This window comes from Ovis aries, chromosome 19 (genome assembly GCF_016772045.2).
Source record: "Ovis aries strain OAR_USU_Benz2616 breed Rambouillet chromosome 19, ARS-UI_Ramb_v3.0, whole genome shotgun sequence".
In the NCBI taxonomy this organism is placed as follows: Eukaryota; Metazoa; Chordata; class Mammalia; order Artiodactyla; family Bovidae; genus Ovis; species Ovis aries.
The window spans coordinates 54,074,256-54,099,305 of record NC_056072.1 but is presented as its reverse complement, the minus strand read 5'-3'; the positions used below and the strand labels follow the sequence as shown (position 1 = coordinate 54,099,305).

The window sequence follows — 25,050 nt, the reverse complement described above, 5'->3', positions numbered from 1 at the left end:
AGCTTAAACAGCACATATGTGTTTCTTTCCTGTGGCCACGAGGGGCACATCCTGTCTGGGGCTTCCTGGGCAGCTTGAGAAGGGCCAGGCTCTGTCACGAGTCTCCTCTTGGTACCCTGCCCCTCAAGCCTGAGGCACGCTCCCTGCTCTGAACCCCGTTACATGCCCCTGAAACGGCTTCTGGGGGGCTTCCAGGTGGGTGAACACATGGAGATTTGGGAAGAGGGCCTGGAAGCTCTGCCCTCCTTCCCACACACCCATGCTTCTCTTCCATCTGGCTGTTCCGAAGTTAGCATGCAAGTGTGCTAAGTCACTTCGGTTATGTCCGACTTTTGCCATCCCGTGGACTGTAGCCCGCCAGGCTGCTCTGTCCATGGGATTCTCCAGGCAAGAATACTGGAGTGGGCTGTCATGCCCTGCTGCAGGGGATCTTTCTGACCCAGTGATCTTCCTGACCCAGGGATCAAACTCGTGTCTCTTGGGTCTCCTGCATTGGGAGGCAGATTCTTTACCACTGCGCCACCTGGGAGGCCCTCTTCATTGCCTAGGAGAAGGTATATGTCGGGAGATCAAAAACCCCAGCGTGGACACAATGGGAGGCTCCAGCATGGCTGAAGTTATTGGCAATCTGTAAGAGTTTATCACAGATATGAACTGGCCAACCGTGGGTACAGAACAACCACAAGCGTGGAATAACCAGCTCCTAGCACTGAACAGCCAGCCACAAGCTGGGAATAGCTGACCACCAGCACTCAGGGAAGGATGGAGATGATGACCCCTCTGCCAATACAAGCGCAGAGACAGTGCCAAGGTGGGGAAGACAGCCAAGTGGGTAGAGATGCCAGCCAAAATTTCCTCTGAAACTTCTATCATCTGTGCAAGAAAGTGAGACACAAGACCAACGGCATTTGTTACCACCAGCTGACGCCGAGAAGGCATGAAAATGACAGAGAGAATTGGCTGGAGCCGAACCAAGAGACCTGGCCCTGAAGACTTCCGCCCGGCCCAGTGATGCACAGCGTCCCGGGGGTCCTGGGCCCCTACAGTGATCTGCTGCAGCCCCAGAGGAGCCTGTGGAGAAACGGCCACCCACACGGTGACCACACGTTACACCAACAGGGCACAAAGATTGCAATTATTAAAATCAACAAGACATGAAAAGAAAATAGAAGAAACTCCTCTGGGAAGGGACCACCAGCATCCTACAAATCTCGTCTGCCTTCTGGATTGCCAGCTAACCTCTAAGGACAAGTGTGTGCCTTGTTCAACTCCACCTCCCTTCCCTGACCTGGCACCTGGCAGGATAACATTCAGACAGTGCTTACGACCTGCCAGGCAGTGCCACCTCACTGCATTTTCACAGTACCCCTACGAGGGCAGGCCTATTAGCTCCACTGGAAGATGAACGGAGTCACACAGGAGTGAAGTGACTTGCCTGGGCTCACACAGTGAGTAGGGGAGCCAGGATTTTAACTTCTCGGAGGCCAACTCCAGAGTGAGTGCCCTTGACTGCCAGGCTATGCTGCCTGCGAGACAAGCTGTCCACACATATTTATAGAACCTGACAGACGTGTAAGTGCACAGGGCTGGCTGCCTTGCACAATGTCCTGAAATGTAGGGTCCATGTTGGGTTTCAAAGATGGAGATGTCCAGAAACTCAGAGCTCTCAGGGCACCCAGCCTCGACTAATTTTATCTCTAAAGATACTTCTGCTGGACACCCCTGATAGTACAGTGGGTAAGAGTTCATCTGCCTACGGAGTTGACACGGGTGTGATTCCGGGTCTGGGAAGATCCCACATACCGCAGGGCAACTAAATCCATGAGCCCCAACTGCTAAGCCTGTGTCTAGGGCCCAGGAGCCGCAACTCTGAGGCCTGCGTGCCCTACAGCCCGTGCTCCAAACAGACGCCACCACAGTGAGAAGCCCACACACCGCAACGAAGAGCAGCCCCCACTCACCGCAACTAGAGGAAAGCCCGCCCAAAGCAATGAAGACCCAGCGCAATCAAAAATAATCCAATCAAATAAAAAAGATACTTCTGCCAGCCAGGTTCACTCAGTAGTCGAGAAAAATGCAAACCCTGCTTGATGTAAAGCCTTGATGCTGCTAAACACATCTAAATTGCAATTAACCACTATTTACCTCAAAACTAAAGCTGTATCCTTCTTGATGCTGGTAACAGCATGCTTAGCAATTTGATCAAATGTAGCTTTCAACCCAGCTGATGTTTCAGAAAACAGAATTCATCAGTAGCACTTCACTACGACCGAGACGGTAAACAAATCCCTCCGTCTTCTACAACTCAAACTCAGTCCATTTCTGACTCCTCCGATGGCTGTTTTCAACATTCTGCTAACACTGACGACAGTGGAGTCATCAGCGGACACACACACACGTATATATAACATTATGCCTTGTACACGGTTCTTGTGAATGAGAAGGAATCTTGGGCCAAGATATGATGGAACTGAGGCTTCTCCAGGAGCCAGGCTCCAAGTGGGTGCCGAGCGGGCACTCCCAAGATGGCATCAGATGGCCAAATCTGGGAGTGGATCCCGTGTCATCATTTGGCAGATATTTACCAGGCCTGCTGGTCCACACTCCCACTTATTTTCTCTGCCTGTTTCTGCCTACTTCCCGAAGCAAATACTGATAAAGATAAGGATGAGAAGCAGCCCGTGGGCAGGATCCATCCTTAGCACATGTCACAGAGGTCCTGGTTCAAGGCCCCTGTCACAACCCACAAACTCCAGCTCATAGACAACCCCCGGGAAGAGCCCCGGGGGCTCATCCTGTACCTTTTTCTCAATATCCACACCACTCCCCTCCTGTGAGGCAAGGGAACCCACGGAGCAAGTATTATGGAAGTGCTTGCTGTCAGGGGCTGACCTCGTCCTGATCCAAGGGTAGGGGCTCTGTGAGAGTGCACTCGTCAGAGCTGGGGCCTCCTCCAATGCTGTGCCCTGGGCACGTCGCCTCGTGGTAGTTTTGGCCCTAACAACCCTTCTTGAGGTTCACGGCATCTCAGTAAATGTGTGTGGAATGATACGCAACCTCACTGTCACAGAACGTGGGGTTCTGTGTGGTCCAGAAGCACAGGCTGCAGGTTCTGAGCGTGCTCTGCTCCTGGCAAGCTGCGCGATGTTGGCCTAGTGTCATAAGCTCCCCGAACCTTCTGGTTTGTCATCAATAAATGAAGATAACTCTTGGGACTTGCCTGCAGGTAAAGCAGGTAAGAACCCGTCTGCCAATGCGAGGGACACAGGCTCGATCCCTCTTCCGGGAAGAGCTTGTGCGTCACTACTCGTGTGCAACCACTGAAGCCCGTGCACCTGGAGCCTACGCTCCGCAACAAGAGACGCCCTCACAGTGAGAAGCCTGTGCACCGCGAAGGAGGGCAGCTCCCAGTCGCTGAAACCCAGCGCCGAAGACCCGCGCAGTCATAACACACAAACAATTTCAAGAAACAAGTGAAGGCAACCCCTGTCTCCCTTACAAGACTACAATAAGGATTAGTTGGGACCACCTGAGTGGTGTGCCTAGGGCAGGACTTGGCACGCAAAGTATGTGCCCATGGTATGGGGCATTCAGCCAATAAAAGTGTTAATAGCACTGCTCACAGTGATGGTGATGTCCTGATTTACCGGAGGGTCAGTCAAGACACGAGCTCTAGAGCGTAACCTTCCACTGTCTTCATTAAAAACAACTCAGCACCCTGAACGCAGGATCGTCTTAGCTTATTGCGCTGAAATGGAGGCATGCTCCGCGTTCACCCAGTGACCTGGTGTCACTAGCAACGCACTTCCTGAAAGTCTTACAGGGTCCAGAGTCCAAGTGTGACTGACTTACAGACGGGAAGTAGGAAGGAATCTCGCCCCAGGCAAGAGATTCCAGGAAGGAACAAAGGAGGAGGGAGGGGGAAGGAAGGTGGGGCTCACTTACTGCTATCATTCTGTGGATGCTGGACGGAAACTTGAAACTGCAGCCGGAGGATGCCTGGATTCTGGGCATCCTGGTCACAGCCCTGCAGAGAGAGGTTGAAGTTCCCGGCCATGTTCCCGGGCTGCTGGTCCTCCAGCTTGAACACCTCGGGGTTGGTGGTGGAGCCTGGAATGTAGTACTCCACTCGCTCCTCCTTCTTCACGCAGTTGGAGACGTTGAACTGGAGGAAGGAGACGCTGGCCCGCAGAGGCGCGGGGATGACGAACTGCCACGTCATGAGCTCGTCCTCGGGGAAGCCGGCCGGGTAGTTGGCGGACATCAGAGTGGCCGAGCCCTCACCCTCGAACACAGACTCGATGATGCAGAGGCCTGTGGGGGTGGAACCCAAACGAGAGAATAGGAGGTGATTACACTCTGCCTTGGTCATTCGTGGCTGGAGGGACCGCGGTTAGAGAAGAGGTGAAAGGGCAAGGTCTCAGATCCCGAGCATTGGGTCTGGATATGGCATGTTTATACTCAAGGTAGAGGAGATCAAACCAGTTAGTCTTAAAGGAAATCAACCCTGAAGATTCATTGTGAGGACTGATGCTGAAGCTGAAGCTCCAGTACTTTGGTCACCTTTCATTGAAAAAGACCCTGATGCTGGGAAAGATGGAGGGCAGGAAAAGAAGAGGATGAGATGGTTGGATGGCATCACTCACTCGATGGACATGAGTTTGAGCAAACTCTGGGAGATAGTGATGGATAGGGAAGCCTGGTGTGCTACAGTCCATGGAGTCGCAAAGAGTCGGACACAACTAAGCGATTGAACAAGACTGAGAATGAGGCTACATCAGCATGTGTGAGTAAATGTTTAATAACCAGCCCAGCAGGGGAAAACAATAAAGCCCTAATTTGTAGTGTCTGCCCACTTCCTTGGTGTAAAGACTCCCATTGTTGCAGTTTCCAAACTGCCAAAAGGAGATGGATGAAGATGGAGGTGGGAGGTGATGGAGAGCCTCTCCCATAACATAGGATTTTTACCGTACAGATCCAATCGGCATACCCACCCTCAGAGCATAGAGAAGAGTAAACTGCAGTAACTAAGTAGGGATGAGCTTCAAGTTCTTATTACCTTTGCTCCTAAACTAATTTATCTAGTTATAAGTTTATAGAGTTTTAATTATTGCTCTGTTTACTACCAGCTCACAAAATTCCAAAGCACTTAGCAATTGGCACTCAGAGCTGCGGTGAGCCAGCATTGGCACACCGCCACCAATATAATTCGAGAAAATATGAAAGAGACGGAAGACAGGACAAAGACATGAGAAGCAGAGCCTCGGAGTGGTAGGTCTGCGCAGCCAGTCCCGTTCTACTTCTTGAACACAAGTCTCACATACCAAGGACAAAGGACAGAGTCGCCACCTGGTCTGTGTAACAGAGAAGGGTGGGCTCTCACCAGGCGGCCCTCGTGCTCACAGAAGAGTGGGATGTGCTTTAAGGGGTCATATGGAATCACAAAACTGCCGCCATCAGACTGTTTCTGATTGAGAGCTAGGCTGATTTTGTAGGTTTCAACCTCAACCACTAGCTGGGGAGACGGGGGTGGGCAAGCTCACGTTTTATTGAAGAGCGGTTTGCGATGCTGAAGCCAGAGACGTTTCTCTTGTGGAACCACGGCAGGTCCAAAGCCAGGTTCACTCCCTCTTGCATCTTGATCCGGGACACAGTGCCGTTGCCGCAGAAGGTTCCGATCTTGACCATCGTGCTGGCGTCGACGCGGCCACTGATACGGTGAGTGACTCCATCCGGGCAGTCCTCCAACGGCCCAATCTGCCTCAGGCGTGACAGGGAGAACTGCAGCTCGAGACTGACATTCTTGCTCGCTTTGATGTCCCAGATGAAGGTTCTGTTGAGTGTGGGCAACACCGACGTGGAAGGCTGAAGATGAACCTCGCCAAAGGGACACTGGCCTGACACGCAGTCTGAAACAGTCACAAAACGGTCTGGTCACAAACGCTACTGGGCCCCTCACTGCCCCACCTCTTCAGCCCCTGGAGTGCAGGGGTCCCCAACCTTTGGGATCTAACGCCTGATGGTCTGAGGTGGCGCTGATTTGGTAATAGTAGAAATATTCATGTTGTGTAGCAGAAAAAAACAAGACCCTGACACTGGGAAAGATTGAGGGCAGGAGGAGAAGGGGGCGGCAGAAGATGAGATGGTTGGATGGCATCACTGACTCAATGGACATGAGTTTGAGCAAATCTGGGGAGTCGGTAAAGGATAGGGAAGGATGCCAGCATGCAGCCTGGCATGCCACAGTCCATGGGGTTGCAAAGAGCCATACACAACTGAGCGACTGAACAACAACCGGCAGAAACCAACACAGCACTACAGAGCAATCATTCTCCAATTAAAAACAAATAATTGTTTGAAAAAGGTAAAAAATAATTAAAATAAAGGCTACAAAAATAATAGGAGTAAAGTGAAAGTGAAGTCGCTCAGTCGTGTCCGACTTTTTGTGACCCTGTGGACTGTAGGCTCCTCCGTCCATGGGATTCTCCAGGCAAGAATACTGGAGTGGGTTGTCATTTCCTTCTCCAGGGGATCTTCCCAACCCAGGGATCAAACCCAGGTCTCCTGCATTGTAGGCAGACGCTTTACCATCTGAGCCACCAGGGAAGACTGCTGTAAGAAGTAAGGTGCACAATAAATGTAATGCCCTTGAATCATCCCCAAACCATCACCCCCCGCCGCCCCCTGCACCTCCCATCTCCTGGCTACCTGAATGCTGCCTGCCAATCGCTCAGGAGTGTGTCCCTCTCTGGGGAAGTGCCTTGGCTGGAGGGAACTACTTTGGGGCAGAAAAGCCTGAGAAATTTCCCTGCCCCATGACTCGCATCCCCACAGAGGGTGGCAGCCCAGAGATCTTCAGTCGTGTCCGACTCTCTGTGACCCTATGAACCACAGCTCACCAGGCTCCCCTGTGCATGGGATTCTCCAGACAGGAACACTGGAGTGGGTTGCCATTCCCTCCTCCAGGGGATCTTCCCGACCCACGGATCGAACTTGCGTTTCCTGCGTCAGCAGGTGCGTTATCACGGGGCCACAGGGGAAGCCCCAGTCACCACCAGCCTGACCCTCTGCCCCTTTTCACATGACCCAGCCCGGCAATTGCCACTCAAGCTCCAGTTCAGCCTGCAGCTAAAGCCACAAGTACCCCTCACTTTACTCATTTTATCCTGTTTCCCTCACTTCTTCACACGTTTCTTCCGACAGGAACTCTCCTTTTTTTTAAGAGGTTTTGGTTTTTTTTTGACCTTTTTCTTTTTTTAAGTCTTTATTGAATCTGTTACAATATTGCTTCTGTTTTATGTTATGATATGTGGTTTTTTGTTTTTTTTTTTTGCTGAGAGGCATGTGGGACCTTAGCTCTCCGACCAGGGATCAAACCTGTACCCTCTGCACTGGAAAGCGAAGTCTTAACCACTAGACCGCTAGGAGAGTCCCTCCCTCAAGGAAACTCTCTTGATACCGACTTAAAGACAAGAATCCCCATGTCAGGCTCTGCTTCCAGTGGACCAGACCAAAGTCACCTCCTAACTACACGTCTCCCCCACTTTTTGCAAGTTCGCTTTATACCACTTCACTTTTATGAAAGACTTACATTAGTACATGTTTCCACGAACCAAAATAAATCCAAAGAGAATTTTTACTTTTATGAAAAAAGGTGGAAAGCGTGAACAGCGTCTGCTGTTTATTTTGCAGGGAGCCATTAGAGGCAGTGCATACCTCAGGAGTGGGCATTGCTCTCTCTCCCTGGAATGAGACTCAGCCTCTCAGCAACAAGCCGTCACAGCTCTGCACTGTATCTGTGAGCATCTGTGCTTTATTTCAAATTACTTTGTGCCTCCATTAGCAAAATATGTCCTGTGGTAATTGCTGCTTCGATTTACACCATTCCAGCTTGTGAAAAAAGTGTCACAGGAACTGCTTTTGAAGAGCAGGGGAAACCAGCATTGTTTTCCAGATTAAGTTAGTGGAGTCCAGCTTGTGGCTCCATTCTCAGCCCCCCAGAGAGGGGGCCTTTGCAGTGGGGCTTGTGCTTTGGGATGTTCTACCTCCTTGATCCGGAAAGTCATGATTTCGTAATTTTTCAGGCATTGCGCCAAGCTTTACCCTTTAAAACTGGTTTTCCCATCGGTGCAGTCATCAGCAGATGGAGTATGCCCTGAGTATACAAGCCCTTAATGGCTGGAACCCAGAGGCCAGGTCATCTTCTTGCCTCCTGGCTTTACTGCTGGTACGTTATTACCACTGCTGTTGAATCTTTTCCCCTAAGGCTAATGTCTAATCCTTTGATGTACTTTGTTTCCTAAACCTTTTTAAAACAAAGGGAGAATTTTCAGTGAGGTGGATTTAACTAGAATCTGTCTTACAGAGTAAGTGAGAAAGAGAAAAACAAATATCGTATATTAACACATATATATGGAATCTAAAAAAATGGTACTGATGAACCTACGTGCAGGACAGCAAATAGAGACGCCGTCAGAATAGAGAGGGAGGGACAGGAAGGCCTGACGTGCTGCAGTCCATGGGGTCGCAGAGAGTCAGACGCGACTGAGTGACTGAACAACGATAGAGATGCAGACACAGAGAATGGACTGGCGGGCACAGCGGGGGAAGGAGAAGGTGGATGAACTGAAAGAGGGGCATTGACAGACAGACATTGTGCAAGACACATAGCTCGTGGGAAGCTGCTGTAGAGCACAGGGGGCGCAGCTCCGTGCTCTGTGATGACCTAGAGGGGTGGGAGGGAGGCTCAAGAGGGAGGGGATATTAGTATACCTATGGCTGATTCACGCTGTTGCATGCAGAAACTAACATGGTAAAGCAATCATACTCCAACTGAAGAGAAATTAAAAAGAAACAAAAGAAAACAAAGGGAGAAACGTTGTCTCAGGGAGGCAGTAAGGAAAAGCAGGCAGTGTGGCTTTTGCGGTCTCGAGTGCAGGGAATCTGAAAGGTGCAAAGCGCTCTGGCCACTGTAATAATAATCTGCAAGTTTTTTATTGCTGCTCCGGGGGACTATGTGAAACTACTGCCAACTCGAAAAGGATTTATGGGAGAATTGCAGAGCTGTCAAGGACCTCTGAGGCCAGCACATCAAGCCTCTCACTTTTTGCAAAGAGCCCCGGGGTCCGGGTGGCTTGTGCGGCGCTCACAGCACACACGCTCCCAGGACCAAAGCCCAGACTGTTGTTTGTTGACTTGCACTCTTGCCAGTCCCCCGCACTGCTCGAGTGATAAAGCAAGGTTAGATAACGAGGTGACAAATGCAGGTACAATCAGGTTTTTTGTGTAGGTAAAGATAGTATCAACATTTTGGAGCTCACAGAAACTCTACTGTTTGTATTCAGCCAGGGCTACCTTTCAGCTACACCTCCCATGTGGCTCGGAGTGGCTCCTACTGGCGTCCATGTTCTTATGTGATCACTTAGCCCAACTAAGGCAATGATTTCTGACTGAATTCCATAACAAGTACCTGGAGCAAAAAAGCTCCGTCTCTCAGCCACAGCCCTGCCGCTAGTCATGTGACCCTGCAGCTGTCAGGTTGTGTGGACATTTTTTAATGTGTTGCTAAGAGCTTAGTTTTCAGAATGGACACACAAGTTCAGTTCAGTTCAGTTCAGTGGCTCAGTAGTGTCCGACTCTTTGCAACCCCATGGACTGCAGCACGCCAGCCCTCCCTGTCCATCACCAACTCCCGGAGTCCACCCAAACTCATGTCCATTGAGTCAGTGATGCCATCCAGCCATCTCATCCTCTGTCGTCCCCTTCTCCTCCTGCCCTCAATCTTTCTCAGCATCAGGGTCTTTTCAAATGAGTCAGCTCTTCGCATCAGGTGGCCAAAGTATTGGAGTTTCAGCTTCAACATCAGTCCTTCCAATGAACACCCAGGACTGATTTCCTTTAGGATGGACTGGTTGGATCTGCTTGCAGTCCAAGGGACTCTCAAGAGTCTTCTCCAACACCACAGTTCAAAAGCATCAATTCTTCGGCGCTCAGCTTTCTTCACCATCCAACTCTCACATCCATACATGACCACCGGAAAAACCATAGCTTTGACTAGATGGACCTTTGTTGGCAAAGTAATGTCTCTGCTTTTTATTATGCTGTCTAGGTTGGTCATAACTTTCCTTCCAAGGAGTAAGCGTCTTTTAATTTCATGGCTGCAATCACCATCTGCAGTGATTTTGGAGGCTCCAAGTCTTCAGTTCCCCGTCCAGTGTAAAAAGGTTTACATAATTCAAATGATTCCTTATCCAGAGGATGGAGAAGCGTCATTTCTGTAGTGATTCACACCTCAGTTCCCCTGCACAGACTTCTACTTTTATTAGCTTTAATGGAGTCATTCGAGAAGGATGACATTGTAAATCGGTTATATCTAATATAAAATAAAAGTTAAGCTTCTTTTTTTAAAAAGGAGGGATGGCAGCAGAGGGGCTAAACATTGAAACTTTCAGAATGTTTATTCAGAGAGGTTTTTAAAAACCAGAGGTAAGCAGAACACTGAACTTGATTCCAGTGTGTAGATTTATAATTCTAAAAATGTTATTTTCATATCATTTTCAAAAACTACGAGCATGGGTCTTTATTATTCAGGAAACTGTGTGAGATGAGTCTCATGAGATGTGTCTTGTGAGATATGATTGTGGTATCTTTTTTCTTTTTGCAAGATGGCAGTCATTTTCTTGACTTAACTGATTATAAAAGTAATGCCTGCTTGTAAAAAAATAACAGTACGGAGGAACAGAAAGAAGACCATGGATGTCAGCTGTTCCCCTCCCCTTCTCACTAGAGAAATGATATAAGGATAGCATTTTGGTGTTTAATCCTCCAGACTTGAGGCTCTGTATGATTCTGTGTATTTAATAAAGTGAAATTAAACTATACAAGGGCTTCCTTGTCTAGTTTAGTGAGAAAGAATCTGCCTTTCAAGCAGGAGACACGGGTTCGATCCCTGGTTTTGGAAGATCCCCTGGAATAGGAAGTGGCAACCCACTCCAGTATTCTAGCCTGGAAAATCCCATGGACAGAGGAAACTGTCGGGCTACAGTCCATGGGGTCCAAAAAGAGTCAGATACAACCTAGGGACTAAATAACAGCAATAAACTATAAAAACCATTCTCCTACTGAAAGCTGCATTGTTTTGCATGGAACAAAGCGACCAGGGGTATCTTTCCATGTCAAACATTAATACATAGATTTCCTTCATTCTTTAATAGCAATACACCATCCCTTTGAATTCTAAGTATATCAATAGTCTCCTCACCTATGTGAAAGCTTCACTGACATTTTAACTGTAATTTACTTAAACTCATAAATTAATTTTGGGGAGAAACGACACAAAAAATACTGAGATTTTCATCAAGTAACATGGGAACATCTCTCCATTTACTTACATCTTCTCTTTGGTCTTTCAGGAAAATTGTATATTTTGCTTCATATACATCCTATGTATTTATTAAGATTATCTCTAAATACTTAAACAGAAATTTTGAATACTGGCGACCAAAAGCATGCACAGTGGGAATCCTTATGTTGTTCCTTGTTTTCCTGGTAATGCTTCTATGTCTGATGTTAAATATACTTGTTATTTCTTTTTTTTTGGCCACACTGTGCCGCAAGCGGAACTTCCCCTATCAGGGATCAAATCCACGCCCTCTGCAGTGGAAGCATGGAGTCTTAACCACAGGATCGCCAGGGAAGTCTCTGCTATTGGTTTTTGATGAATACAATTTATTGGATTAAGAAAACATTCCTCTATTTCTGCTTTACTAAGAGTGTTTTTGGGCTTCCCTGTTGGCTCAGCGGTAACGAAGCCTGCAATGCCAAAGAGGCAGGTTTGACCCCGGGGTTGGGAAGATCCCCTGGGGGAGAGCATGGCACCCCACTCCAGTATTCTTGCCTGGAGAATCCATGGACAGAGGAGCCTGGTAGGCTATAGTCCATAGCACTGCAAAGAGTCGGGCGTGACTGAAGTGACTGAGCATGCATGCCAGAGCATTTTATTAAAATCATTTAAAATCATCTATTAAGATGATCAAGTGTGGGCCTCCCTGGTGGTCTAGTGGTTAAGACTCCATCTGCCAATGCAGGGAACATGGGTTCGAACCTTGGTCTGGGAAGATTCCACATGCTACAAGGCAACTAACCCATCAGCCAAAACTACTGACCCCATGTGCCTACAGCCTGTGCTCTGCAACAAGAAAAGACACTGCAATGAGAAGCCCAAACATCGCAATCAAGAGTGGCCCCCACACTCTGAAACTTGAGATAACCCATGCTCAGCAATGACGACCCAGCACAGCCAAAAATAAATAAACACAACTGAAAAAAAAAAAAAAAAATCAACTGCAGTTCTTCCCTTTCACATACTCACATGCTGCAGTACACTGAGCTGACTGGCTAATGGTTAGAACGATCCTGTCTTCCAACAAGTCCTCCTGCTCTTGTTGCTTTGGTCTTTCCATGCAATTTTTGGATCTGATATACTTCTATTTTACTTAGGATTTTGGAGGCAAAGCATATTCATAAGAGATTAGTCTAGTGGAAGAGTTTGACATCAGGGTTTTAAGGACCTTAGAAAATAAACTGTGAAATTTCACCTCTTGCAACGTTCTAGAATGGGGTTTGACAAACCACAGCTCATAGGCCCAATCCAGTCAAACATCTGTTCTTGTAAATAAACAAGGCATGTTCATTGCCCATTTGTTTACCTATTGTCTATGGCTGATTTTGTGCTATCATAGCAGAGCGGGGGAGTTGTAACAGACACCATCTGGCATAGAACGTCTAAGATATTTACTCCCTGGCCTTTTACAAAAAAAAGGTTTGTCAACCTTCCTTTGGAATTGTTTAAATATCACAGAAATTATCTGCTACCTGGAGTTTTATAGGACACTTCTGTGAAACCACCTCTGCCAAACCCAAACCCTTTCTCCTTCACATTGGACATTTTTTCCAGGCTCCTCCTTGATTATATATTTATTCACATATCCTCCCTTTCTTTGAGTCAATCTGGCCCGGTAAATTTTCCCTGGAAATCATTTTGTCATTCAGATTTTCACAATTATTATCAGTCTCTTACAGTTTCAGCAATCTGCTTTCTATATGTCATTAAATCCATATGTATACATTCACTGTTACATATTTGCAATTTCTCTTTCTTCTTTCCTGAAGACTAGTCTGAGATTTGTCTATTTAATTGGCCTTTACAAAGAACCAGGTTTCGGCTTTGGTTATGGACACTTCTGTTTGGCTGCACTGGGTCTCCACTGCTGTGTGTTGAGTGGGGGCTACTCTCTAGCTGCACACAGGCTTCTCATTGCCGGGTTTTCTCTTGTTGTGGAGCGCGGGCTCAGCAGTTGTGGGACATGGGCTCAGTTGAACTAGAGATTGAACCTGTGTCCCTGCATTGGCAGGCGGCTTCTTAACCACTGGACCACCAGGCAAGTCCATAAACATAATTTTTAAAACTGCTTTTAAGTACTTGAATTTCTCTTTTTATTTTTATGAATTCCTTCTTCTCAAGGTTTATTTTCTTCTTCTTCCTTCATGATCTATTCCAATTCATCTATTTTCAGTTAAAGGTGAAGAAGTTTTCTGAGTATGACTTTGATTACGTCAAAGTAGTGTTCTCCTTGCTGTTAATATCTCATTGGCATGCCACCTTAAAATAATTGGGAAAGTATACCTTTAATTCTTTCTGCCTGATTAGTATTTCTTACGTCAATCTCCTATCCCAAACTTGACTTATCATTAATAATGCCAAGTATCTGTAGTTTATTGAATGCCAGTATGTCATACACCTCAATCCATTATTTTATTTCATCCTGAAAACATCCCTATTGGTTGGTACAATGACTCTCGTTTTACAGACTAGAAAACGAAATCGCAAAGCAGGTAGGTAACTTATATGAAGCCGTGCAATCAAGGCACATGATCAGTCGCCCTGGCACTTGAAGTCAAACCAGGTCCCTCGGCAAAGCTGCTGGTTTTTTCCCATTGTAAGTAGTGGATCCACTGCCCCACTCTCAGCTCCTCAATCTTCCAATTCCTCTGTCCTCCAGCTCCCTTGACTTCCGCTCCTGCTCAGCCAGATGTTTTTAGCACATCAGACAGAGCATCACCCGAGGATCCATAGCTCTGCTATGAGACATTGTGGCATAGCAGCCACAGGCAGACACTCTGGACCCAGAATTCCCAAATACTTGGGGTTCCTGTCTTGCTGAGACACACCAGCTGTGCCATCTTAGGCAAGTGACTTCCTCTGAGAACTTCTCTTAGGGCTGCTTTGACGATTAAAAGAAAACAAACAAACAAACCCTGAAACCATGCAAAACGCTTAGGACTGTGACTGGCCACATACAAGCTAAAGAGAGTGCAGAATTTCAGAACAGGTCTCACCTCTCTAGCAGCAGAGGCTGGGTTAGCTTGGAAAGAAGAGATAGGGAGGCCAGAGTCCACGAGTACGTACTTACCAATGTTCTTTTGGATCTCGATAACGAAGTAATTATGTGGATCCTGGCAGCTAAAGGAAAAGACCTTTTTCTCTCCAGCTTTGATGGACAGAGTGGTTTCCCATCTTTTAGCCATGATGTAACAGAGTTTTGCTGGCAGAGCCTGGGTCCCAGGCTTTAGGAGGACTGTGATGCCGCTTCCACGTGGCAGATCAATCTCATAAGCTTCAGAAAGAAGGAAGAAAAATAATAGAATGAAGAGGATGAACTAGGGCTGCCTACCTGCTGCCGTCCCCTCAGCTGGTCCAGGAGGATGGTCTTCTGAACCCTTTTATTCCTTCCTCCAGGTCTGAGAAGCGGGGTGATACCAAATGACAGTATCATCCTTGCCTGCAGAGAAGAACCCGACCACTGTGGACTAGGCCCTGATGTTCATCTCTGATGTGGCTCATTCATTTCTCGAAAAATTAAAAGCACTACACTATGTTCTAGTTGTCCAGAGCAGTATGTGTTCAGATACCCCTATCTATGCGATATTAAATAGAAATTGCCATATCTCTTCACAGTACAACTGTAGGTAAAAGTCCACACATAGAAACTGTCTTTCTGTAGAGACACATGTTTATCTGTAAAAAGCTGCTGTCCACTGCCCAGGATGCCTCATATGCCCTGTGCACACATATACACAGTAGTGGAGGCTGGGCAAACTTGAGGAAATTAGATATAAACATATTGATCGATGAACTTGGCAAGTCAGAGCCAAACATTGCTCAGACCTCAGACTGGCGCTCAGCAAAATTATGTGAGCAAACTGTATCAAGCAAGACAGATGGGGGTTGGTTACTAAACAGAGAGGTGGGTGCATCCGGGTCAGGATGAACCAGTCCCATCTCCTTCCCATTCCCTCTGCTTGAGGGATTTTTAGGTCCTCCCAGGCCAAAAGGAAGAGCTCTTTTTCTCCTGAGTGATCCCTGTTCCTTCCTGGACTTGGGTGCTGACTGTGGTCTCTGGGTGGCTGCTGGGCTGGGTACAGAGAATGGAGGGACAGTCTTCTGGAGGAGGGAACCATGGGGCTCGTCAGTCCTCTGCCCCACCATGTTTGGCACAAACAGCCGCTTGGCACCGGTTATGGCACCTTGTTCACACGCACAAGAGGTGCTCCATAACCGTTTAGCCAGTGAACAGCAGTTTAACCAAAAGCTTTACCTTCCTCTTTCCTTTCTAAAATTTTTAGAATCAAATTTATTGAGACATAATTTACAGACACTAAGAAAGGCCTAAAAGACTTTTGACAACTGTGTATATGTGTGTATGCCACCGCAATTAAGATATAAAAATGTCCATCATCCACAGAAGCTCCCTTGGTGCACTTAGCCACCGACCTCCACTCCTGGCCCCAGAAAACTATCGATTAGTTTTGCCTGACCTAGACTTTCCCGCAAAACAGCAGCTGGCTGCTTTTGCTCAGCATATCTGAGGGTCACCCACGTTACTGCATGGATCTGCAGTTTGTTTCTTTTCATTGCTGCATAATATTCCACTGTCTGGAGAGACTGCAGTCTATTCATCTGGGCACCCATTCAGTGACAATGGAGTTCTTTCCAGTTTTTGACCAACCACGTGACTTCATTTTCCCAGAGCTGCAAGCCTGCTCAAGAGCTGTGCTCACTTCTCCTACTCAGGGCACATGTGTTCCCACCTCTCAGTTGCTGTGTACCATCAAACATCTGGATTTTTGTCAACCTCCTCTGAACCCCCTCCCCCTCATTCACTCTATGCCAGGCTCACCCGCCAGCAGCTCTTTATACAGGGGGTGGAAACTGATCTCTCAATCTGAGATAATGAAACAGAGCAGGACCATATGGTCCTTGTGCCAGCCCCCCGCACACCATGGTCTCTGCCTGCCTGTTGCCTTTAGTCAAACTTGAGTCAAAGAATAAGTTTCATCAGAGAAGTGAGAAATGCTGAAACCAAGGAAAACAGTCAAAGAAGACTAAATATTAATGTAGTCGTTAAGCACAGCCAAGAACCTTTAGTCCTTTCTCAATATTCTGAGTGTATCCTGAGAGCTGTCTTATAGATACCAAAGCACCAGGTGGAGAAGTTAACTACACGCTGACCAGACTGTACCCAGGACTTGAGCTGCCACAATTCTGAGAACTGACCGCAAAGAAATGGGAACCAGTGCAACCCGCAACTGAAGATTAACTGTACATACAACAACCAAGATGATGCTAGGCGGACCACTGATGACCAATCTGAAGCTGTTAGAGATGACTGTGCTGTTTCTGCATGTAGCCCCCCACCCCCGACTCTGTCTATAAATGCTCTCACCCCTTGCTTGTCGGCTGGGGGGGGGGTTGGCTTTTGCACAGATGTCTGCCACCCTCCCCCTACAGTTGCTGCCACCTGAAATAAAACAAACTTTCCTTTCCACCAACCTGGCCTGTTTATTGCCTTTTGATCAGCAAGCTGCTGGACTCCCCGCCACCGCCCCCCCCCCCAATCCGTTCGGTAACAATAATGAACTGCAAATATTTCCTCGAGGTTATGAGGGAAGAACTTTACCCTCTGGGCCTCTGTTCCTTCCTTTGTAAAATGAGGAGGTTGGGCTAGACTAGGTCTACCTTCCCAGGCAGCGCATCTATGATCAGTATCCAAGGAAACAAGAAGTGATTTTGCCAATGTAAGCTTTCCCAACTACCGCCCAGCCTGACACCTGTCTCAGGCACAGCTGGCTTCGCTACTTTGTTTCCAAGGGGGCTCAGGTTTTGCATATTTTGGAGCAGGGCTTCTCATCCCTCTACCCTCAGCTCCCATCTGTCTCCACCTTGGCCACTGAGCACGGGCTACTTTTGCCCTTTTTCCTGAACACAAGCCTCTTTGCTACCTCAGGGCCTTTGCATGTGCTGGTCCTGGTTTCTATAATGCTCTTTCTCTAGCAAAAGCTGGTTCCTTTTTGTTTTGGGGGTCTCAGCTCAAAGATCACCTCCTCAGAGCTGTCCGTGACCATTACCCAAAGTGTGCACCCCACCCCAACCCAGCCGTCCTGCCCCTGCTCTTTGTTCATCCTCTGAGGACCCATGTTACTCATTCCCACCTCCCGAGACCAGAACGCGAGCCGCTGCCTCCCAGAGGGCAGCAGGAGCTTGCCTGTCTTCCTCAGTGACAGCCTTGGGACCCAAGCAGTGCCTGCTGGGTGCCCTCACGGAGGAGAATTGATGACCTGCCTGACAGCACCGCATAAAATCTCCACATCCTTGTCTTTGCGCCGTTTAGTTTCTCACAGACTTACCACCATTTCTGTGCTTCAGTTTGGGCTATAAATCTTAGTGGGACTCTTTAGTTCCTTGTAAATCAGGGACTCTGAGCTTTATGATTAACAGCTTCAGAAAAAGAAAACATCCTCTGAGGCAGAAGTTTCTTTACTTAGTGCTTCATCTTCAAGCAGCACGGCCTTTGAGAATCTTCTGAGAGGGGGGGAAGGTCCAGGGGTTCTTTAAGACACTAGATTAAAAACGGGTCCAGGGACGTGCCTGGTGGTCCAGTGGCTAGGGCTCCATGCTCCCAACGCAGGGGGTCTGGGTTCAATCCCTGGTTGGGGAACTAGATCCCACAAACCACAATGAAGATCTGGTACAGCCAAATAAATAAAAATGTTTAAAAAAAAATATTTTAAAAATGAGTCCAGATGCATGATCAGAAACCCAGTGGCCAGATGTATATCTGAACTGAATACATAAACCCTTGCCTTCTTTTTCTGTAATCACAAAAAAAGGTTTCACCATGTTATTTGTACAAAAAAAAAAAAAAGAATTCTTGGAGCACCCAGTCTTTGTGGCCCCCAACCCTGGGCCTCCAGGGGGGCTAACTAATTGTGCAGTGAAGCTGTGATTTGTCTCAAGGCTGCAGTCTGGCTGGCTAGGTTACCAATTTCTTTCTCATTTCTCCTCTTTGGTAAAAATCTTCAAAAATTCTTGACTCTTACAATTACTCTTTTGGGGGCTTGTTTGGTTTTTTTTACCATGCCCTGAAGCTTGTGGGATCTCAGTTCCCTGACCAGGGATTGAACTTGGGGCCCCCTGCAGTGGAAGGGCAGTGTCCTAACCCCTGGACCTCCAGGGAATTCCTGATTACTGCTACTTTAATTGACTGTTAGACCCTAAGCAGATCAGTGGTTCCCTAAGATTGGAGGTGGGAGGAGGGGATGGAAACAAAGAGGGCAGAGGAGACAGTGTAGGATGAAGTAACCGTTCTGTATCTTGACCATGATGGTGATTATAGGTGGCACACAAATGCCAAAAGTCATCAAACCGGGCACTTGAAATTGGTAAAGTTTATTATGTGTAAGCTATGCCTTAATAAATTTAAGGAAAAAAAAGAGGGGAAATGTGTTAGAAAGACTGTGTTTCTGCACAAAGTAGGCACTTAATAAATGGAAAGAAGAATAATCATGACCACAGTTAAAATATGGTTTAATAATATTTTGAGGTGGGCTGAGTTTCTCCCAAGGTAAGTGTAGTAATTTCATATAGCTTTAAATTAAATCTTGAGAAGAAAAGGCTGATCTCACTAACATTTCTCTACTCAAATCCTCTCTCCTGCTTTTCAGCAGTACCCCAAATAACTCTGCATATATGACTATCTACCTCATTATCAATGACAGCCAAAAAAAAATGTATGAGCTCTTTCAGAAGTTCACTGTTTTTTCTTTTAAATTCTTTGAAGTCACCTATTCATTCCAACGTTTTCTAGAGTCACATGACAAAGGTCCAACTAGTCAAAGCTACGGTTTTTCCAGTACTCATGTACGGATGTGAGAGTTGGACCATAAAGAAGTGCCAAAGAATAGATGCTTTCGAACTGTGGTGCTGGAGAAGACCCTTGAGAGTCCCTTGGACTGCAAGGAGATCAAACCAGTCAATCCTAAAGGAAATCAACCCTGAATATTCATTGGAAGGACCGATGCTGAAGCTGAAGCTCCAATACTTTGGCCACCTGATGCAAAGAACTGACTCATCGGAAAAGACCCTGACGCTGGGAAAGATTGAGGGCAGGAGAGGAAGGGGGCAACAGAGGACGAGATGGTTGGATGGCATCACCGACTCAATGGACATGAGTCTGAGCAAGCTCCGGGAGATGGTGAAGGCCAGGGAGGCCTGTCGTGCTGAATCCACGGAGTGGCAAAGAGTTGGACATGATTGAGTGACTGAACAACAACAGCTACGTTCTAGGGACCATCCTCGGTGCGAATGATTTAATAGAAGCGGCCAGAGTCCGTGTCCCCTGGGGGTTAATAGTCTAGACTAAATGATCTGTGAAGGGCTTTAAAAATGATAAAGTTCTAAGTCAGAATAGGGCCTTTGCGGGACCTGGGAGTCTGAACTGGAAACTTTGTCTCTTTTTTTAAACCCCAACAGTAGGAGGTAGGGATTCCCTTTCATTTACTTTTTCTCCAGATGGAAAGCCAAATGTCCCAATGCTAATGATTGAGTATGCCGGTTCTTCCTTAATGAACTGCTGATGCAGCTTCTGTTGTTGCTTTATTTTGGGGTCTACATAACCCAGATTTTCATCCAAACTCATTTTGGAAATAAAAAGCAGATGGAGCCTTGTTAGATGAGTTAAATGACTCACTTGGGTGGACTTTTAACATCTAACCATGTTTCTTTGCCCTGACTTTGAGATGAACAACCTGGAATGCTCTACAGTCAGGCCCTAGTTCATCTCTCTTCTTCAGTGCCCCAGACCAGAGGATCCCCATGGTCCAGAGCCCAGTTCAGTTCAGTTCAGTCGTGTCCAACTCTTTGCGACCCCATAGACAGCAGCATGCCATGCTTCCCTGTCCATCACCAATTCCCGGAGCTTACTCAAACTCTTGTCCATCAAGTCAGTGATGCCATCCAACCACGGGTCGGAGCCCAGGCAACACTGAAGGCCTTACCTGCCTTTGCAGAAGGAGGGATCTCTTATTATATCTGTTTTCATGTAGCCAAGGCCACATTTTCACTGGACTGTCATTTTCGACTGCTCCGCCCCCTCCTCCTCCTCAGTGATTAACATACCAGCTGGAGGGGGACAGCCACAGGGAGAAGATAATGATTCAAGCATGTATATACTTGAAACCTAGACCCTCTTTACTCAGCCCCTCACCAATACTAACCCCTTGCGTGTTGCGCTCAATCGCTCAGGCGAGTCCAACTCTTTGCCACCCTCTGGACTGTAGCCCGACAGATTCCTCTGTCCGTGGCATTTTTAATAGCAACCCATTCCAGTACTCTTGCCTGGAGAACGCCATAGACAGAGGAGCCAGGCAGGCTACAGTCCGTGGGATTCAAAGAGTCGGACAGGACTGTGCAGCTAACTTTCAATTTTCACTTTTATTTCACTATCATAAAAGTAGCAGAGAGACCCCACCCCCCCCCCCCCCACCCCCCGTCCCCGGCTTGAGTAAAATAACTTATAACTCATTTATCACAAATGCTTAGAGTTTGAGAAGGACACCTTGCTTGCACATCTTCCCTCTTGCCCACTCCCCACCATTTGTCATTCCTTGAAAAGAAAATTTCAACCCTGTAGAAGCAATCTCAACCTCCTACCACGACCCCCAGCCAACCCCCACCAGTCACGCTGGCACATCTGAGTGCTTGATAAATGCTCTGTGACTTAAAGAAAATAGGTAGGAGTCTTCTTCTTCAGCATCTCTTTCTTTTGTCTCCCCAGGAACTTGGTATTTCGTTGGTCTGGTTATTTTTAAAGATCTATTACCCAAGTTCACCGGAACCCAGACAAAGCTCCAGATTCCAGTGTGATTTCGAGAGCTCACAGGGCTGAAAGAAATCCAAGGCGACCCTTACGTTAGCAGCGCGTGGGCGGCCGGCTGGAGAGCTTGCAGGCACCACACGTGGGCACGTGAGTCACAGCTCTCGTCTTCAGCTCCCCTGCCTTCTGACCTCTCCTTATTAGGATGCCTTGCGGAGTTTCTGCCTCACCAGCAGCTCCTCGGGCGGGAATTTCCAATTGTTTTAATCACCACCATTCATTATTCACCATTCATTAGTCACCTATCACAGGATATTATACAGATGCCCCTGTTACTCCTTCTCCCTGCCAGCCTCCGTCTTTGTAAGGGAGGCAGATGCAAGGAAGGGGATTCACCAGGGAAACACCAGGAAGTTATCTGTTCCCAGATGTGGCCAGTACAGGTTAAAAGACTGCCAAATGTGATTTACAGTTTCTTAGATGGGTCAGAATCTGCTGCCTCTGGGTGTGGTTTCCTGGGAGACTCTGCTCTCATCCACTCTCTCTGTCCAACGAAGACGAACAGAACGGCTCCCGGCCAGGGTCTGGGCTCAGCCCGGGCGCCAGGAGACACATACGAAATGCCCAGGTTGGGAACTTGGACACAGGAGCCAGGCGGTACGACTGTGAATCAGCGTGACTGATCAGTTGCAGCCCGCATGGGAGTCAGATTCCCAGGCAAGCCCACAAGGAGATGATCGCTTCTGGGGAAACAGCCCTGTCCTCTTTAGGGAAAATATCCCACTGCAGACCCACATCTTTCTCTCAGTGGGTGCACGGGGCTGATGGCTGGAGTCTGCTCCCCCACAGAGCAGACCCATGCTTTGCTGGCTGAGCATCAAATAAAGTGATGATTTGATTTTAGGGGCCAGGTTTGCAAAATTCAGCTTGTTAGACTGTAGACACTCACAGCACAAGAGGCAGAGGAAGAGACACCAGCAGAAGGCACGTGGTTCACCCTCCCACCCCACACCCACCCCACAGGTCACACCATTCCCACGATTCCTCCCGCCTCTACCCCTCAGAGCCGCGGTCCCCAACCTTTTTCCACACGGGGGACCAGCCTCATGGAAGACAATTTTCCTACGGCTGGGGGTGAGGGGAGGGGGATGGTTTGGGGATACTTCCAGTGCGTTACGCTTATTGTGCACTTATTTCTATTATTATTACATCAGCTCCCCCTCGGGTCATCAGGCTTTAGATATTGGAGGTTGAGGACCCCTGCTTTATGGGAGGCAATTGCTGAATTCACAGAACTGAGTTTGCCTGTCTGTCTGCCCTATGTGACCCCACCAGATAGTGAGCAACTTGAGGGCACCAAGGAAGGTCAAGGTACTCTGAAGATGCTGAGGTCAGCTATGAACTGTCTGGGGGTGGTCAAGGAAGACTTCACAGAGCAGACTCAAGAGCGGAGTTGAGAAAAATGAGTAAGGAGTTTGCCTGCAGAGAAATGGGTGTCAGGAAGGATAGGTGGAGGGAAAGGCAGGTGCAACATCACAGGTGTGAAGAAGACCTTCCTTGTAGCCACTCCAGGGACTCTGGTTTGCCTAGAGAGTGGGTCGAGGAGGCTGGAGACAGAGGCAGGGGCCAGGCTGGGAAGGGCTTGGTTGTTGCCACGGAGTTCGGGCTTCACCCAGTCACCCAGTGGGACCAGGATACCTTGGCAGCTGTGTGTTGTGGTGAAAAGCTGGGATGCTAGAATCTGACTGCCTGGGATCAATTCCTGGCTTGGTACCACTTACCAGCTGCGTCCCGCTAGACAAACTCCTTACCTTCTTTGTGTCTTACTTTTCCTCCCTGCAAAGGGGCGTAATAATGGAATAGTTGTAAGGACTAAATGAGAAAGTACCTGTGAATTGCTTAGAACGGTGCCAGGAAGTCAATCAATGATATTATTGTTGATATTAGTAATGACAGAGAGCACATTATAACTACTGCGGCAGTACTCGTGGGGTGTTGTTGAGGGTGTGACGTAGAGAAACAACTGCTGCAGCAGCTTGGCTCTCAATCTAGAGCCCAGAGTCCTGGCTGGGCTGGGCTGGGAGAGGGCAGAGCAGGTAAGGTGCCTAGGGGCAAACCATCACACTCGGGGTTGTGCAAGGGTGAATGCTTCCTTACATTTTCCACACCTCCCCTGCCCTGGCCTAGCCCTGCCCAGCTATTATTAAGGTCCTTCCACGTGTGTTGATTCATTCGAATTCAGCATCCCTTTGAGGCTCAGAGAAGTGACCTCATGTCCCTGTCTGCTGAGCTCAGGAGGCAACTGGGAGATTCTGGTTTGACCTCTGTACACTTGCCCTCCCCACCCCCCAGGGTACCACATTGAGCTGTCCTCCCGGAAGTTGCCAAAGCTGGTGCAATCAACCAACAGGAGGGGAGAAAGACTTGTGACCAAGTTCATGTAATCATTGGCTGACACCAAGGGCCTGAGCATGGGTACCAACACAACCCATCAGAACAGGGCCTGTTTTGGGAGCGAGTGCCAGACTCTCACACCACCGAAGTTGAAGTGTTATTAATCCAGTGGACCTGGGGCTGCACGGCCTGCAGGCTGTGGAGGAAAAACTGGTGTAGCCACCCTAAATCTCTTTGGCACGGCCTTGGCCAGGTCTGTTCACGGACTGGCAAACCAAGGGGAAGTCTCACCAACAGCAGGAAGATCAGCCATCTTCTGGCCTGGAAATAGTTACTTTCCCACATTCACAAAAGGACCACAAGGCAAACTGCTGTTTCACAAACTAACCAGTCTTTCTTGGATGGGACGCCTTTGGAGTCTAGATACCAGGCCAGCGTTCAGAATAACACTGAGTACTTAATACGCGCAGGCTCTGTGCTTGCACTTGATAAAATGCCCACAGCCACCCCACGGAGCAGGTTCTAACATTAACCTGCACTTTAAAGATGACAAAGCCGAGGCTCAGAGAGGTCAAGGAACTTGCCCAGGCACATGTGATTAGTAAGAGGCAGGGCCAGGTTGCAGCCTGAGCAGCCTGACATTGGAGCCCAGCACAGGAACACTGGCTCACGGCAGACCCAGCCCTGCCCAGGGAATTCCACACACGGCCAGCCAGGAGCCTGGGGATGGGAACAGTCTCCTCTCCCCAACAGTCTCCTCTCCCCAACAGTCAAGCGAAATGGAATGAAACGTTTTTGAGCGGCTGGCTTGCTAGACTCTTCAGGCTATCAAAAGGGACAGGCATTTGTTTAAAATAGTTAAATAGGCACTTTGTTTCAAAATCATTTGCAAATGTGGTTCTGAATTTAAACTGAAGGTTGCTAGTTCCCCAGAATTCAAAATGTTTGGGGTGTGGTTCTTCTATGTGATTTTTTTTTTCTTTTTGGCAGTGACTCTGGACAAGGACCTGAAAAAAGGGAACCTGGCGTGTTGAGACTTGGGTGGCTTTGTGAGGCTTGCCCAGGGGCTGTGGGCATGGGAGGCAAGTGGCTGAGTTGGTGGCAGACAAAAAGCAGCCATCATTCTGGAACGAAGCACTGGGTGTACAGGGCTAGTGCCAGGTCGTGGAAGAAAAGCATCTCTAGAAACCCGGGCTGGAGAGGCTCACTTCTGAAGGCCACTGTTAGTGGGACTCATGCGCGAAATCACACCTATGTTTAAGGAGAATTCCCCAAACCCCCTCTACCAAATCTCCTTCCTCTCTACTTGGCCTTTAAATCTCAACCCAGACCTCTGGTTAGCTGGGGAGGAAATACCTTCTCCTGGTAGGAGACTCCCACTTGTCCTTCCAGGTATCAGAGCTGTCAAGCTGCTCCCTTGTCCTCTGGTTCGGAAACCACGCGG

At 48.1% G+C, this 25,050-nt stretch overlaps 1 protein-coding gene across 2 annotated transcripts in view; it reads right to left on the bottom strand.

Annotated features, from left to right (window-relative positions):
- The window catches only part of CDCP1 (CUB domain containing protein 1), a 61,734-nt gene that overhangs the window by 18,172 nt on the left and 18,512 nt on the right, over positions 1 to 25,050 (bottom strand). The window contains exons 2-4 of one of the 2 annotated variants that reach the window (XM_027957743.3): positions 14,472 to 14,675; positions 5,544 to 5,909; positions 3,946 to 4,314 (exon numbers count right to left, since the gene is read on the bottom strand). In XM_027957743.3, coding sequence (XP_027813544.1) covers positions 3,946 to 4,314; positions 5,544 to 5,909; positions 14,472 to 14,675 — 939 coding nt within the window. The remainder of the gene's footprint in view (positions 1 to 3,945; positions 4,315 to 5,543; positions 5,910 to 14,471; positions 14,676 to 25,050) is intronic. The other variant, XM_042236386.2, reaches the window with a different exon arrangement.